The sequence below is a fragment of the Siniperca chuatsi genome, linkage group LG8 (assembly GCF_020085105.1).
Source record: "Siniperca chuatsi isolate FFG_IHB_CAS linkage group LG8, ASM2008510v1, whole genome shotgun sequence".
Taxonomy (NCBI): Eukaryota; Metazoa; Chordata; class Actinopteri; order Centrarchiformes; family Sinipercidae; genus Siniperca; species Siniperca chuatsi.
The window spans coordinates 28,117,810-28,133,884 of record NC_058049.1 but is presented as its reverse complement, the minus strand read 5'-3'; the positions used below and the strand labels follow the sequence as shown (position 1 = coordinate 28,133,884).

Below are 16,075 nucleotides of genomic sequence, written 5' to 3'. Positions count from 1 at the left end.
TTCCTGTCATTCTGGTTTTCATCATTTGATGTTTTTTTCTGTTACTCACCTGTCCTCTCATATCAGGTCACTTCACTTCCTGCCCTAGTGTGTCTCCCGTCAGTTCTGATTACATGCCCCACCTTAATCTGTTGCACCTGCGGTCTATTACACTGACCAGAGTATTTAGTCTGTTTGTTCTCCTCACTCTGTGCCAGTTCGTTGTTGTACCTCTGTGTCTCGCATTCCAGCCTTTTTCTCGTAGTGTAGTTTTTCTGGGGGGGTTATTCCTGCCTGTTCCTGACCTCATCTTTTGCCTGCTCCTGTTTGGATTTGTATATCTGCTCCTGACTGCTCACCTGTGTACCGAACTTGTACTTTAGTAAAAGTTGTTTCTGTCAACGTCCTGATCTGTGTGTCATGCTTTTGAGGCCATGGCTTCATTACTGCAGTCATTACAGTTAATTGTTTAAGAAAGCAGCCTTCTGAGTACTTTTGCGTAGGTGCAAAATTGGTGCACAATCCACATAGAAAAGGTCTATTTACATTCCAGCTCAAAAATTCATTATATCGGCTGCCATATCGATAATCGGTGAATGTTTCCCAATAACAAATGCTTTCTAGTTCACTGGGCTCTGTAGATAATTTCTTACAAATGTAGCTGTAGAGACAAACGTAAAACTATATACCAATACTAAACTATACTAAGCTAATATTATGTGACAGTGAGATTTAAATAGCAGCATTGCAGAGGCTAGCATATGGGAAACCTGTAATCTCCTTTGCCAGTGTTGTTAATTTCTATCAGATTTCAGATCAGATTCCCACTTGAACATGTGCGGTGGTGAAGTTTTTGGTTTAGAAGTGGTTACTGTGGTGATATTCATGGTAGTAGTGCAGCTAATCTCGGTTAAAGTGATTTCCTGGCTGCAAAAACACCAGTGGAGCAGATGCGGAAGATGTGGCATGGGCGCGTGGCCTTATGCGTGGACCAATGAGTGTGAGGCAGGCGTGGTTAGCAGGAGCCAATGAGCGTGAAGCATGCGTGGTGAGCAGGAGCGAATGGGAGTAAAGTAGGCGTGGGAATGAAAAACCCTGTAAATTAAATAATATGATTAAACAATTCAATCATTTAAGTGAAATCAATAGTATCAAAAGTATAAAAATAATTGACAAATTTACCATCTGTAAAATCTAATCTTTCAGGAGCAAAAGACACGTCCTTCTCTGTTGTCTGTCCGGTGCAGAGTGAGGTGTGAATGAATTGGAAAGATGTGGGAGGGTAGGCGGAGTTTGCGTGAACCAAAGGGAGGGTTAGCCAATGGGAAAATAGGTTAGGAGGAGCTTGCGTGAGGCGATGATTCTGTGAAAATGTGAAATAAAAAATAAATGATTAAAGTTTTGAAGCTGAATAAATGTAAAGATATCCGTTGATGAATGTCTACAGGCAGCATCTCTTGGAACTCCTGTGCAGATTGTGTGAAGATCAAGGAATGAGGGCGTCAGATTTTCCTATGTAATACCATCACCCTAAAGACAGTTTGAAATCGGCTTGTGAATCTCCTCACACACACACACACACACACACACACAGAGTAAAGAAAACCACACAGCTGCCTAAGGCAATTATCAATCATCTATACATCCTGTGTCCCTAAAAGGATCAATCTTCCCTGCTCTTTCCGACGACACAGCTGCCTAAGGCAATTCACAATCATCTATACATCCTGTGTCCCTAAAAGGATCAATGTTGAAGGCCCTTTGTATGAAGACAGATCAAGAAATGTCTCTTTTATGGACTTAAGGTATATTTAAAAAAGATTATACTTTAAAGTTTCACAATATCATAATAGGAAATTACAATAAGTGTCTTTAACACTGAGCCTGATGTCAAATGTCAATATTTTGTGCTTACTGAATTCTTATGTTTCATATATATGCCTCTAAAGGAAAGATGAAATTAAGCCAAAATCTATTGTAATGGCAAGAACAACAAGAACAAGACTCTCTGATATAATAATATACAGATATTATTATAATTGTTTGGCGTCAATACTTCATTTGTGTATGATTGTTTGGACTGTGAGATGAGAACAGTACACTGATAATGATGACATGGAACTACAAATTATCTTACTGACTCTTATGTCCAGACTTCAGGGACACTCTTCTCCCCGGGTTGAGGAGTCTGACCCTGAAGACTGGATAAATAACTGATGCTCTTTTCCCTCTGTACTCATTCAGAGCAGATTATACTGATGTATGTTTTTGCTGCTGTGAGTCCGTCTGCAGACGCTTGAAGTAAACCTACAGAAAGACAAGTGATTGCCTTGAGTGTTTCTTTATTCCGAAGGAATTGCCACTACAATTTGGCGTTGTCGGCATTTTCACTCGTGTGAGAGGACTTGGGCGCTCGGAGCGGCAGGTAAAGACCGTGCACGGCTAGAGTCTGGGACTCTGTACCTCAACCTCCCCGGCAAGGAAGGGTGGAGACGAGGGGGCCTGCTGCCCTGGGTGTCCGAGGCTCGCTCACCGCTGTGATCCAGTGAACCTAGTGGCTGTGGCAGCACTCTCTTTCTGGTGAGTTTATTCAAGGGGGCCCGGGGTATACCGATTCTCGCTACCGTGAGGGGTGTGCGTGACAGACGTGTCAGCAGGGCAGGTCTGGGACCGCTGTGTGAATCATTGCAGTATTTGGCCAAACTTTTCACTGTCAGACAGGGTGTTTCTTACAGACCGGTTCTTTTCTGCAATTCTTTTCTACACACTCATTTGGTTCCCTCTTGGGTTATTTAAAGATTCGTAGTTTGGAACTCATCTTTAAAAGGAGGAGGAGGGAATGTGTGAAAGGGAAAATAAAAAGACAAAAAAAAAAAATAATAATAATTAAAAAACTGAGTAAAGTAAAAGGCGTGAATGCCAAGCGGATGATCTGGGGAGGCAATAAAAACAGGCCGCTCTAAGAGGCATTGAAGGGTTAATATTATTTTATTATCTTTTTTGGGGTTGGTTCTCAAGGAAGTTTGTAAACTATCTAACTGTCTTTCCCCTAGCAGCCAGCTTCAAGGTCCTTTTTTTCTTTCCTCTTAATTGTGGCAGAAGCGCTCCTAAGAATCCAGCCAAAATAATAAAAAGCAGAATAGAGGCCATTTAAAACACCAAACGAAGTTATTATAGTTGGGGAATCCGGGTTAAAGAATAAATATGGGTTCTAACAATAGCAAAACTTCTGAGAATGAAAGATCAAAACTGCTATCACCTATGTTGAAATCCCCTAATATAAACTACATGATTACCAATTATGGTAAGCACAGCATTGACCAGCTGGACATCTGGGTAAAAGAATTTGGTTTTCCATCAACCGGCAGCTACTCTCTCAGACAGATAGAGATATTAAAAGGCAAATTAGAAGAGAAAGAACAAGTCACTCAAAAGAAAAAAAATAAATTTAAAGCAGACTGGAAGGCTTATGCTTGTTGGCAGCATGAAGCCCATATCAGGGATAAAAAAAATAAATAAGGCAGGGGCAGATCAGCCAAACACCTCTGTGTCTCAGTATGTCCCACAGTGTGCCAAGCTGGATCTGGACCTGGACTCGGCCCCCATCAAAGGAAGTCAGCCTCAACAACGAGAAGCAGCAGCTACAACAGCAGCACCAGCAGAGGCACAGCCACCAACTGCGGCCTCAAAATACCCAGACGAGGCAACAGGAGGACAAGGATCATTTATTCCCGCACCTCCAACACCCAAAGAGGCCTACAAATCACATTGGGGTGGCCCAAACACCCCCAATCGCCCTTCCAGCCCTCATCACACTCGAAGCAACAAAGAATTCCGGCCCAGATCAAACTCCAGCACCTCCTTAAAAGTGATTGCACCGATGATGGAGGTGGCAGCAGGAGATGGGACCTCACAACTGATTTTCATACCTTGGACATATGCTGACCTGGGAGTATGGTAACCTGGAGACCATACAGAGGCACGCTATCCATGCAGGAAAATTCCTTAAAGATGAGCAAAGGAAGAAAAGTACGCAGCTGACGGACAGATTACAGATGGCGCAGCTGAGGGCGTATGAGAATCAGAACAGAGGCCGGGACCAAGGCCGACAAGGACGTGGAGAAAGAGGAAGAGGACGAGGAAGGAATGACGCTTGTTTCAAATGTGGCAAAATGGGACATTGGGCAAAAGATTGCCCCAAGAATCACGAGCAGGCTGACTAACTAGATGGGGTGTCGATGCCAGGTCAGGAAGGAGCTGGCTTGAACACTGAACTGGAGACGACAGAGCATTCTTCACATCAGTTACGTAAGAGCACCCACACTGACACGAAAGAGCATGTGAACACACAAGACACAGACAACTGCCGGCATGAGACACCGACACACACACAGACATTGATAAGTGAGGCTATCTCTTACCTTGAGCACACACAAGCCACTGATGACAAAGCCCCAGCAGAAATATACACTGAATATACACATGATGCATACAAACGCATGCCTGAACACACAATCAATGTTGCTGGAAAAGATATTGTTTTTCTTGTGGATTCTGGTGCGACTGATTCTGTCATCAGAGAGTCAGAATTTGCAGTCCTTCCAAAGATGAGTGGCAGATTTGTGAGGACAGTGGGAGTTTCAGGAACGCCCCTGGTGGAAAGGTATACCACACCATTGCCATGCAGTGAAGAAATTGAGAAACACTTTAAACATTCATTCTTGTTATCTAAACGATGCCCGATCAACATTATCGGAAGAGATATGATGATAAGATTAGGAATTATTCTGATTTCCACTCCCGAAGGCATCATTGTAGCCAGAATTTCTGACACTGCATCGCAATATGTGAAACACAGTAGCAGGGAGCTGATGTACTCTTATCAATGGAAACTGCCTCACACAGCTGCTGGCTCTGTAAATAACACTCTGATTGCTGAGGTCAGAGCTCTCTTTCCAGACAACTACACAAGAATAGACATCAAGTTGCCACAAGAGTTACACTGCACATCTTGTACATCTTGGGGTTGATAAACATTTTGAGGACACATGGTTCAGGCAAGACAAAGAGAGAAACACACTAAAGCTGACCTGGTTGTACTGGAATGATAAAAGATGCACTGTCTCAGTAGCTTTCAATGATCCACTGTGTGAAGCTTTGTTTCAGGTCCCTAACACATATCCTCATGTCCCCCTGGTCAAAGCAAAGCAGGATACATGGGAATGCTTGGGCCCTTGGACCAGGCGTTGTGAGGAAGCTGCTGGCTGGGTAAAGACATCAGACTCAGGGGTGGATTTTCACAACCAACTTCAGGTATTCCGAAAAAGATTTTCAGCTATAGCAACAGGGGTAAGAAGCATTGAGCTCATTCCAGATTCAGAGTTTTTAATGGCCAGTTTGGTAACATCAGAGGATGAAATAAGTCATGACAAAAACATTTTTGTGAAAGACGTCTCAGAAATTCCTGAGTTAAATCAGGTACCATCATGCTTGTGGGCACAACACAAGTATGATGTAGGATTAATCAAAGATGCTGAGCCTGTAGTAATCACACCAAAATCTTCATACAGGCCATGTCAGAACCAGTATCCTTTGAAGAAGGAAGCTGTTGATGGTATTAAACCGGTGTTTGATTCTCTTTTAAGAGCAGGAGTGATTATTCCATGCGCAAATTCTCCAGTCCGAACACCTATTTTCCGATGCGGAAACTCCGGGACGCGGAGAACCACAACATTGGAGATTCGTGCAGGACCTGCAGGCGGTAAATGCAGCAGTACATGCAAGAGCACCCAATGTTCCCAACCCACACACAATACTCTCACAGGTGCCACCTGGGAGTAAGTGGTTTTCAGTTGTTGACCTGGCTAATGCTTTTTTCAGCATCCCAGTGGATCCTGACAGCCAGTATTGGTTTGCATTCTCTTTTGAAGGTAAGAGTTTCACATTCACCAGACTTGTCCAAGGGTATTCAGAGAGTCCTGGAATCTTTAACGATGCGTTAAAAAACAATTTGGAAACGTTGAAATTGACAGAAGGAAGTGCGCTGCTACGGCATGTAGATGACCTTATGATCTGCTCAAAAACAAGAGAGGCTTGTGTAAAAGACACACTAGCTTTGCTCAATCACCTTGCAGAAAATGGCCACAAGGCTAGCTTGTCCAAGCTGCAATTTGTGTCTGAAAAGGTTATATTCTTGGGTCATGTGATCTCAGCTGAGGGGAAGTCCCTATCACCCAAAAGAACCCAGGCAATTCAGCTCATCCCAAAGCCAGAAACGAAGAAACAAGTTATGGCCGTCTTAGGGATGATGTCGTACTGTAGACAATGGGTTGCAAATTATGCACAGATTGAAGGCCCCCTTGCAGATATTGTACATGGGAGAGGTCTGACAGCGAAGGACAAAGTCCACTGGACACCAGAAGCGGAGAAGGCTTTTGTGGACTTAAAGCTGGCCCTCCAGACACCCCCAACGCTTGGTCTCCCTGACAGTAACAGACCTTTCACACAGACTGTTGACGAGAGGGGTGGGTTCATGACTTCGGTGCTATTACAGGAACATGGGGGGAGACTGAGACCAGTAGGTTATTTTTCCAGCAAGCTTGACCCGGTAGCAGCTGGGCTGCCAAATTGTCTGAAGGCTGTGGCGGCTGCAGAGAAAGCTGTTATAGCCTCACGTGACATTGTGGGTTACGCTGATCTGACATTGTTGGTTCCACATGCTGTCTCAATGATATTGCTTGAACAGAAAACATCACATCTCTCAACAGCCAGGTGGTTAAGATACAACACCATATTGCTTGAAATGCCTAATATCACTGTTAAGAGATGTACAGTGCTTAACCCAGCAACTCTCCTCCCTACAGCGGCAGATGGCGAACCTCACGATTGTGTGGCAGTGATAACAGAGACTTGCTCCCCCAGACCAGATCTGCAGGAAACACCATTGATCAATCCAGAGCTGGAGCTGTTTGTTGACGGTTCAGCATCACGAGATCCAGCAACTGGTAAAAATCTTGCAGGGTTTGCAGTAACAACATTGCATGAAACAATTCTGGCTAAACCACTCCCATCAAATTACTCAGCACAGGCAGCAGAGTTAGTTGCATTAACAGAAGCATGTAAATGTGCTAATGACCAAACTGTGAACATTTTCACAGATAGCAGATATGCATGGGGAGTGGCGCATGACTTTGGAAAACTCTGGGCAAACAGAAACTTCCTTACATCCACAGGCAAACCCATTGCACATCACACACTGGTTGCTGAACTCTTGGATGCTGTGCTGTTGCCTAAGCAGATTGCCATTTGTAAATGTGAAGCACACACTAACAACCTTGATCCTATCTCACAGGGGAATGCCAGAGCGGATAAGGCAGCAAAAGCTGCTGCCAAACAAACACCGACCACTTGATGTGTTGCACTAACTAATGAACCTCTGACACCTACAGCTGATCTGCAGGGACTGCAGACAAGAGCAACGGCAGAGGAAAAAGCAGTGTGGCGAAAGGCAGGCTGCACTGTCACAGACAAAGTGTGGTATGGACCAAGTGACAGACCATGCTTACCGAAGTATCTGTTCCATAATTATGTTGTGTTGACCCATGGGCGAGACCATGGGTCAAAGAGGAGCATGGTGCGGGAGCGGAACAGATGCTGGTTCGCAAAGGGATTTAATAACTTCTCTCAAAAATTTTGCCAAAAATGCATTGTTTGTGCAACCAATAATGTGGGGAGAAGTATTCAAATCCCACAGGCGGCCCATGTGCCTCCTGAGAGACCCTTTGAACACCTGCAGATGGATTTCATTGAGCTGACACCCAGTGAGGGAAAGAAATATTGTTTGGTCATTGTTGACATGTTCTCTAAATGGGTAGAGGCCAAACAGGATTCAGCAGTAGTAGCAAGGAGTCTTATGCGAGATATCGTCCCCTGCTGGGGTATTCCAGATAAGATTTCCAGTTATAACGGTACACCTTTCATGAGCGCAGCATTGAAGAGTGTAGGGGAGTATCTTGGTATTGATTTAAAACATCATTGTGCTTATCACCCAGCCAGCGCAGGAGCCGTGGAGAGGGAGAACAGTTCTCTGAAAAACAAGCTTGCTAAGTGTTGTGATGAGACAGGGCTGCCCTGGACAAAAGCACTCCCCATTGTTCTGATGTACATGAGGTCCAGGATAAGAAGCAGGGGGGGTCTCAGTCCTTTTGAAATCCTATTTGGCAGGCCATTGAACACTGGAATTGGGCCAGTGAAAAGACAACTTCCTGACACCAGCCAATGTGAGGATGAGATGCTACGCTATTGCACAAACTTGTCCACTGTGCTTTCTGATATTCACAAACAGGTGAAGGAAGCCATTCCAAAGGCTGCAGAGAGGAAACTGCATGACTTGGAGCCTGGTGATTGGATCGTGGTGAAGGATTTCAGACGGAAGAACTGGCGGGCTCGCAGGTGGAATGGTCCCTACCAGATCTTGCTCACCACTGAAACAGCTGTAAAAGTGGCAGAGAGAGCTACGTGGATCCACGCCACCCACTGCAAACGAGTACCCGAGCCGGGGCCAGCAGCCAAACACCAGACAAGTGAGATCGAGATCAGTGAGTGAACCGAACCTTCCTCCCCTTGTGCATTCAGGGGGTTGGAGGGGAGTGGCGGTCCCGTGGGGGAGTTTCTCTGAGCGCAGAGGTTCCACTGGGACCACCTAGAACCACTACCCTCCCGAACCAACATCACGGGCACACTGATTAGGGGGTAGGCAGAGGTGACACAACTGATAAGATGACACTTGAGACCAGAGGAAGATGGCGAAGGAGGGGTGACAGACCGGGAGGCCACGGAGACGGGGTGCTGCTCGCTGTCATCGTTGTCCTGTCATCAGTCTCACTAATGGAAACATTCAAATCACAACTAACCACAGAAGAAGGAGGGGTCAAAAGGGAGGTGCCACTCATCTTCCCCAACATCCCAGCTCAGCTGGAAGACAACGCATGGTATGCAACTATACTGACTATTGCCAGAAAAGTGACTAACCAGAGCTGCTACGCCTGTGTGCAGCTCCCCCATGGGGTGGGGGACTCCATCCCAGTGGAACCCACGCCATTAAATGTCTCTGAGACCCTAGGAGTCATGGTGGCATTCACCCGAGGGGTTACTCTGCAGAACAGAACAGTGAGAGGCATGGGAGCTGCACTCAAGCTATTTAACATCAGCATCACCAACTACGACGGCTCCACAGCCAGGTTTTGGAACATGAGCCAAATAACCCAGCAAGGAATTCATCGGCCCATCATGACTACCAATCCAACGTCCCAGGCCGGTACGGTTGGATTCACCAGACAGTGCTACACGTCTAGAGACCACTTCCTGGGGACTTCAGCATGCAAACAGATTGTCACTACAACATGCGGCACCGGGTGGAACAAGGGAGGTCGAAGCGAATGCAGAGGACCTCAGCCATACATCGCTCAGCTGAATCTGACTCACACCACCAGCTTACACCGCCCAGGAAGCGACAATCCCATCGTCCTGATGCCTACGGAGGATGGATTTGGATCTCTAAGAGAGCATGTGTGGGTATGTGGACAGCATGTTTATCAATCCCTCAGACCGGGGTGGTGTGGCACCTGCTACCTTGCTAAGCTGATAACATCTGTGAACATTCTACCCACCATCACTCATTTTCACACCCACTATGCTCACTATTACTTACCACACAGAGCACGGCGATCCACTACGAGAGTGTCACTAGGGGAGAAAGGAATCAGTGGCATCCTCCCCTGGTGGGGGACTGTGAATAATGCACACAAGATAGATCACCTGGCCATAGATCTTGAGAACTTGACGGCACTGGTAGAGGTAGGGTTTTCCACTCTCACTCCTACCATGCAGGGGATCAAAAATGTGGCCCTGCAGAACAGAATGGCTTTGGACCTGATGCTGGCTAGTCAAGGAGGAGTTTGTCATATTATTGGGACTGATTGCTGCACCTATGTTCCAGACATCACAGACCATCTGAACGATCTACTGCACAAGGAGAAAAGCCTGGACTCCCAAAGTGTGGGAGGATGGGACATATGGTCATGGCTGACTATGGGAGGATGGAAGAATGTGTTGATGAAAATGTTGGCACCTGTGCTCCTAGTTATTGTGCTCTTCCTCCTTTTGACCTGCTGTGTAATTCCCTGTTTCAGATCAATGATTGCTACAGCAATTAAATCATCTATGGGTCAGTATCTGAATATACCAATAGAAACATCCAGCTCTGTTGAATGGATTCCACCGTTTGACAATGAGATGATTTGAGGAGAATAAAATTGCATGTAACCACACTGGATTTTGAAGTATGATGTGAGTTTAGAATAAAATGTTCATGTATGCTCATATATTGCTGCTAGAGCTATTTACCTAATGGTTAAAGTTATAATAACAATAAGAGTTCTGTTGTTTTGCTGATTCACGCATGCTTATTGGTTATAACCTAGGTTTTTGGTTTAGTCTCATTCAAATTTTTTTTTAGTTCATTCCTATTTGTATCCAGTTATAATGATAATGATTGCTAATGACAGGCTATTGAATTGAAGTTTGTTGGATAAGCTAATGATAAGTATATGTGGGGTTTTTCTTCCTCTGACGCTTGAGGTTTTCCCCACTTGTCTAGTTGTTTGATTTTTCCTTTCCTACTTGAAGTTTGTTCTTAATTATTTTGATTAGCATTTATTTTTAAGATGATTTTATGCTAAAAAGGGAGGAATTGTAATGGCAAGAACAAACAGACTCTCTGATATAATAATATACAGATATTATTATAATTGTTTGGCGTCAATACTTCATTTGTGTATGATTGTTTGGACTGTGAGATGAGAACAGTACACTGATAATGATGACATGGAACTACAAATTATCTTACTGACTCTTATGTCCAGACTTCAGGGACACTCTTCTCCCCGGGTTGAGGAGTCTGACCCTGAAGACTGGATAAATAACTGATGCTCTTTTCCCTCTGTACTCATTCAGAGCAGATTATACTGATGTATGTTTTTGCTGCTGTGAGTCCGTCTGCAGACGCTTGAAGTAAACCTACAGAAAGACAAGTGATTGCCTTGAGTGTTTCTTTATTCCGAAGGAATTGCCACTACACTATCTAAGTAAGTAAGTAAACCATGGTCAAGAGAAGAGCAGAATCAGATGACAAAAAAAGATATCTGAAACTGAGAAGAACTGTCTGTAGGTACAAATACACCGAATACTTGTGTTAATTCTCCTCAGTTGCCTTCCACTTTGCTAGCCCTGCTCACATTATCTACATGTGGCCTGACAGAACAAAGGGAAGAAAGACTTTTACCTACTTACACAGACATGCTTTTGGACAGTACTTTCACAGATATTACAACTGTGTTTAAAAAAATACATTTTGCTATCTTCTGGTAACCTATTATTAATTAAAACACACATACAATGCATGATGAAAGCACATGCAGCTTTACTTCTCACAGTAGCTACAGTGCAGTGATACAGAACAATGTTTGATGGGTCTGATGTTCAGGGGGCCGCTGGAGTGAGTGGAAACTCAACCTGTAGTTGGACAGTTAACTGTGGCATCAGTTTGGACAGCCAGTCACAGACCTTGTCTCCAGGGTGCCTCACTGTCCTGCCTGGTGTTCCTGGCTAGGCTACTGAATGGGGCTAGCTAGCAGGCCTCAGACTCTGACAAACTGTGGTAGCCACTGAGCCCCCTCCACAGCTATATCATGTGGCTGTATAGCTTCGTCACATGAACATGGTCGCTTTCTGTCTGACTTATGGATGTTAGACACTTTGAGGAAGAGCCACTCCCTGGTTAAGTGTTAACTGAAGGTAGTGTAGAGGCTCTGGGCCACCTTCTACCTCCTAGTTCCTCAATGGTACCTGAAACTGGTCTCGGGATGCCTACACAGTCACCAAATTAAAATTAAATTCATATCACTTTGCTATTTAGCTAACTCAGGGAGCTCATGTAATAGGATCCTTACTACTAATTTCTAAACACTTCAAAGCTGCATTAGCAAACAAAGAATACAAGAAATTAATATCATGTGTTTTGTGTTATCACTTTATCCTTATTGTCAACAGCAATGTTAAATGAGTAAGTAAACTCAAATCTGTAGAACTGAGGGTCAGCATGTGATTAAGTATACTGTGGAAGATTTAGAAAAAAGGAGACTAAATCTCCAAGTTTCAATAAGGTGGGTGAAATCAAGAAATTAATATAACGACAAGGCTAGTGAACATAACAGAGAGAATCATAACACTTTAATTAAAGGTTGGGATGAAAAATGTGTCAGATATACAAACCATGCTTTGGGTCAAATTAAGTATTCATTCGAATATAAAGCATCAAAGTTAGTCATCCATTTTCACTAACCTATTATTATTATTATTATTATTATTATTATTATTATTTCATTTTAACTGTAATTTTTGAAGCTATCAGAGTGAACTGGAGTGCATTACACTGAAAGGTGTTAATGTTTGGTCCCTCATGTGTGATATACATCTGTGGTGGCAAATAACTAGGTACATTTAATCAAATACTGTACCTAGGTACAATTTTGAGGTACTTGCACTTTCCTCGAGTATTTAAATTTTCTGCTACTTTAAATTTTACTACATTACATTTCAGAGGGGAATATTGTTTTTACTCCACTAAATTTTCTTTGATAACCCGTTACTTTGCAAATTCAGATTAATGTTACCAAATATAATCAACAAATAAATTATGATGCATTATTACTGGTTAATATAAGTCTTTATTGATCCTTCAGAGCAGCAAATAATGTAATCAAAAAGAGCTCCACCTTTACCAGCAACATTAAAGTGATGAACACATTAATGCATAATTACAATCCAATAACTTAATATAGATTATTCTGAAATGGGCCATTTTACTCCTTTTATTTTTATGGTGTACTTTTACTTTTGGTACTTTAAATAAATTCTGATACTTTTGTATTTTTACTTAAGTAAAAACTTTTAATTTTAAGCACTGTAGTAGTACTTGTACTGCTAAATATGGTAATTGCTTTATTTTCAACATTCTAGCCTGTAATACAGGCCTGTGTGCCAGAGCTGAGAAGTGGAGAATATTGTGGTGCACTGGCAGCCTTCAGCTCAGGCTTAATTGATGGCCCATCAAGAGGAGGGCTCTTCCCCCGACCGTAGGATTTCCTAACAAGCGAATTAACTCGTGCGCCACTAATGATAGAAGCATTAAGATTCCACCAGCTTCTCAGAAAATATAGCAGGTGGCCAAATGTAAGTTATAACCTTCATTTAAAGATAACCATTTTAAGCATTTTTAAGCGTAGACTGTACCATTTTTCTCAGTTTGTGGAAATAACTTTAAATGCCTGTGGTTCACAAGTGTTTTTGGGGTGTTTCATGTTGTATCCTTAAGTATCACATGCTATCATTTTTAATGATGTGTGTGAAATTTTGAGAGTTATAATGTAACGATTGTGGCAGTAAAGTTTAGCTTAAACTGTGAACTAAACACTTGAGTTGAAATGCAGTTTAAAGATGCCATCAACCTGAGAAAAGTCACTGAAATAGATGCAAAACAGTACTTTTTTATTTTGATCCCAAAACAGCTCTGCACTCATGGCTTGCTGCGTGAATAATTCATAATTTATCAGCTACTGTTTTGTACCGTTCCTATTGCCTCTCTCACTCCCACCTCTGTGACTGTCCACTCAGTTAACACAGTTGACAGGATATTTTAAAGGGAAACAGGCATCCTGGCACAGAGAGATGACAAACAGTTGCCACCATTTAAAAAAAAATAAAATAAAAAATAAAAAGTCCTGACCTAGAAGGACATGTGATCTTTCAGTTATACTTCATGCTGATTACAGTTTGTTCTGAAATTAGTTAAAGTTTGGCTGTAGCCTGCAATCAATTTCACAAAGTAACTGAATAAAGCTACAACACAACACTTTTTTTGGGTACACATAATACAATACAACTGTGCTGCCATAAAGTCGCTTCTGTATAGATATGTTTCTTTTTTAACACTGTCAAAAATGTGTTAACTAAATTATATGTTGTAGCACTGAGCATAGTTAGTGATGGTGTTGTACTGGCCATGTTTCTGGTTTTTAATATTCTTCCCCCCCTTGTAGTAGGGAGGACAAAAACAGAAACACTTTGCAATATAATGCAGTCCAATACAACACCACCTTTAACTATGACTTCAGTGATAAACAAGAATTGAATTGACAGACTATGACAAGAACAACTTAACATGAGCTTTGTAAAGGTAGAGTTTATGGCATGGTTGTGCTAAACTGCATTAGACTGTACAGGTGTAATAAAGTGGCTACTGAATGTATATATCAGTATCTGGAAACAAAGCACAAATAGCACATTGCCTGGTGGGAGACTTGAGATGTCTGGGAATGCGTGTTATTAATACAGACCAAACTCACTAAATGCAAATATACAGACTACAGTGTGTGGACTGTAACTTCATGTACTTATGACAGGGTGCCCAATTCAGTTTTTAACATTGTGATTTATACATTAAATATATGAATGCCCTTTTAAATGGCAATGTATAATTACTTATACATTTCATATATAAGTAATATATGAAATGTCTTCTCGCTTGAAAAGATGAAAGCAGCACTAAAGCATCACTGTCCAGCTGTACGTGACTGGAATTTTCTTGTTGAAACTGTTTCAGACGATAACAGGAAATAATCTTCTATCTTCTCTTCGGTGTTAGGTCCAGGAAGCAATGGCTGTGAGGCCAACACAGGTATGTACCTTTACAAAATCTTTTCTCTATCCTGATACAGACTTCACTTCACTGGAATAGTTGGCAGTAGTTGTAATTCAATGTTAAAGGAGGAATTTTAAAATAAATCATGATAAACTGAGTGTTACGGACAGACAACCGGAGACAATGGTAAGGTGACTAAGAGAGTTTATTGCAACACAGTAGTATCTCGGAGATGAATAGATACAGTCCCTTTTCTTACGGAGGGTTGCGGTGTGTGGGCACTAGGGCGCCACACACCGAAGACGGGGAACACACTGGAACTCCGGACACCGAAGACAGAAGGGAGTCAGGATTTGGAGACAGCACTCTTTAGATGCGTCGTGGACAACCGGAGCCGGGAGTAGGAGAAACACACACTGGAGAAGACAGGTGCTGGGATACCAAGTCCAATAGGGAGAATGGTCGAATACAAGTGGTGGTGAGTCCGTGAAGTGTATACGGGAAGATAGCACTAATCTGTCCTTAATACCAACGAGACCGGACACTGACTGAAGTGAGGAGCTGGGTTTTATAGGAAGTATAGTGGCTGATGAAGTGCAGGTGTGTGAAGGGTGACAGGTGCTGGGAATTAACAATCAGGTGAGGGAGTGCAGAGTGACTGTGATGAGTATAGTGGCTGGTGAGACAAAGACAGGTTGTAACAGAACCCCCTCTCCACGGCCAGCTCCTGAGGGCCGAAAGACCCCCCTTTCCCCGACACGCGGCCTGTCCCTAAGGGGCCAAGCCGATCCGGGAGCTTATCGGAATCCGGTGCGTCGGGCGGTCGACCAGGAGCTTGGAGAAGGCGGGGCGCCGGGCGACCTCGGGCGGTCGACCAGGAGCTTGGAGAAGGCGGGGCGCCGGGGGCGACCTCGGCGGTCGACCAGGAGCTTGGAGACGGCGGACGCCGAGAGCGACCTCGGGCGGTCGACCAGGAGCTTGAGACGGCGGGGCGCCGGAGCGACCTCGGCGGTCGACCAGGGGCTTGGGCCGAGTTGGAGGCAGGCGCGGCTTCTGGCGGTCGACCAGGGGCTTGGAAACGGCGAGAGGCCGGAGTGGAGACTGGAGAGGCGACCACGGGCGGTCGACCAGGGGCTTGGGCCGGGCTGGAGATAGACGCGACCTCGGGCGGACGACCAGGAGCCTGGAGACGGCGAGAGGCCGGAGCTGGGACTTGAGAGGAGTCCTCCGGGCAGGAAACCGGAGCGGACTCTGGCCGGATGCTGACCTCCGGGCAGGAAACCGAATCCGAGACTGGAGAGGAGTCCTCCGGGCAGGAAACCGAAGCGGACTCTGGCC

At 44.0% G+C, this 16,075-nt stretch overlaps 1 protein-coding gene across 5 annotated transcripts; it reads left to right on the top strand.

The window, feature by feature from the left end:
* The first annotated feature begins 2,240 nt into the window (after window positions 1–2,240).
* LOC122880151 lies at window positions 2,241–10,414 on the top strand. 5 transcript variants are annotated; one of them, XM_044204977.1, is made up of 2 exons: window positions 2,241–2,559; window positions 8,324–10,414. In XM_044204977.1, the coding sequence occupies exon 2, from the start codon at window positions 8,758–8,760 to the stop codon at window positions 10,279–10,281; it is 1,524 nt and encodes a 507-aa protein (XP_044060912.1). In that variant the 5' UTR covers window positions 2,241–2,559; window positions 8,324–8,757; the 3' UTR covers window positions 10,282–10,414. The 5 variants fall into 5 exon arrangements, with proteins under 5 accessions (XP_044060912.1, XP_044060910.1, XP_044060913.1 ...); XM_044204975.1 differs by lacking the exon at window positions 2,241–2,559 and adding an exon at window positions 4,486–5,292; XM_044204978.1 differs by lacking the exon at window positions 2,241–2,559 and adding an exon at window positions 5,305–5,328.
* The last annotated feature ends 5,661 nt before the right edge of the window (window positions 10,415–16,075 follow it).

Bases quoted from the DNA above. Each gene is read 5' to 3' on its own strand.
- LOC122880151 (XM_044204977.1), top strand. From the start codon at position 8,758: ATGACACTTGAGACCAGAGGAAGATGGCGAAGGAGGGGTGACAGACCG.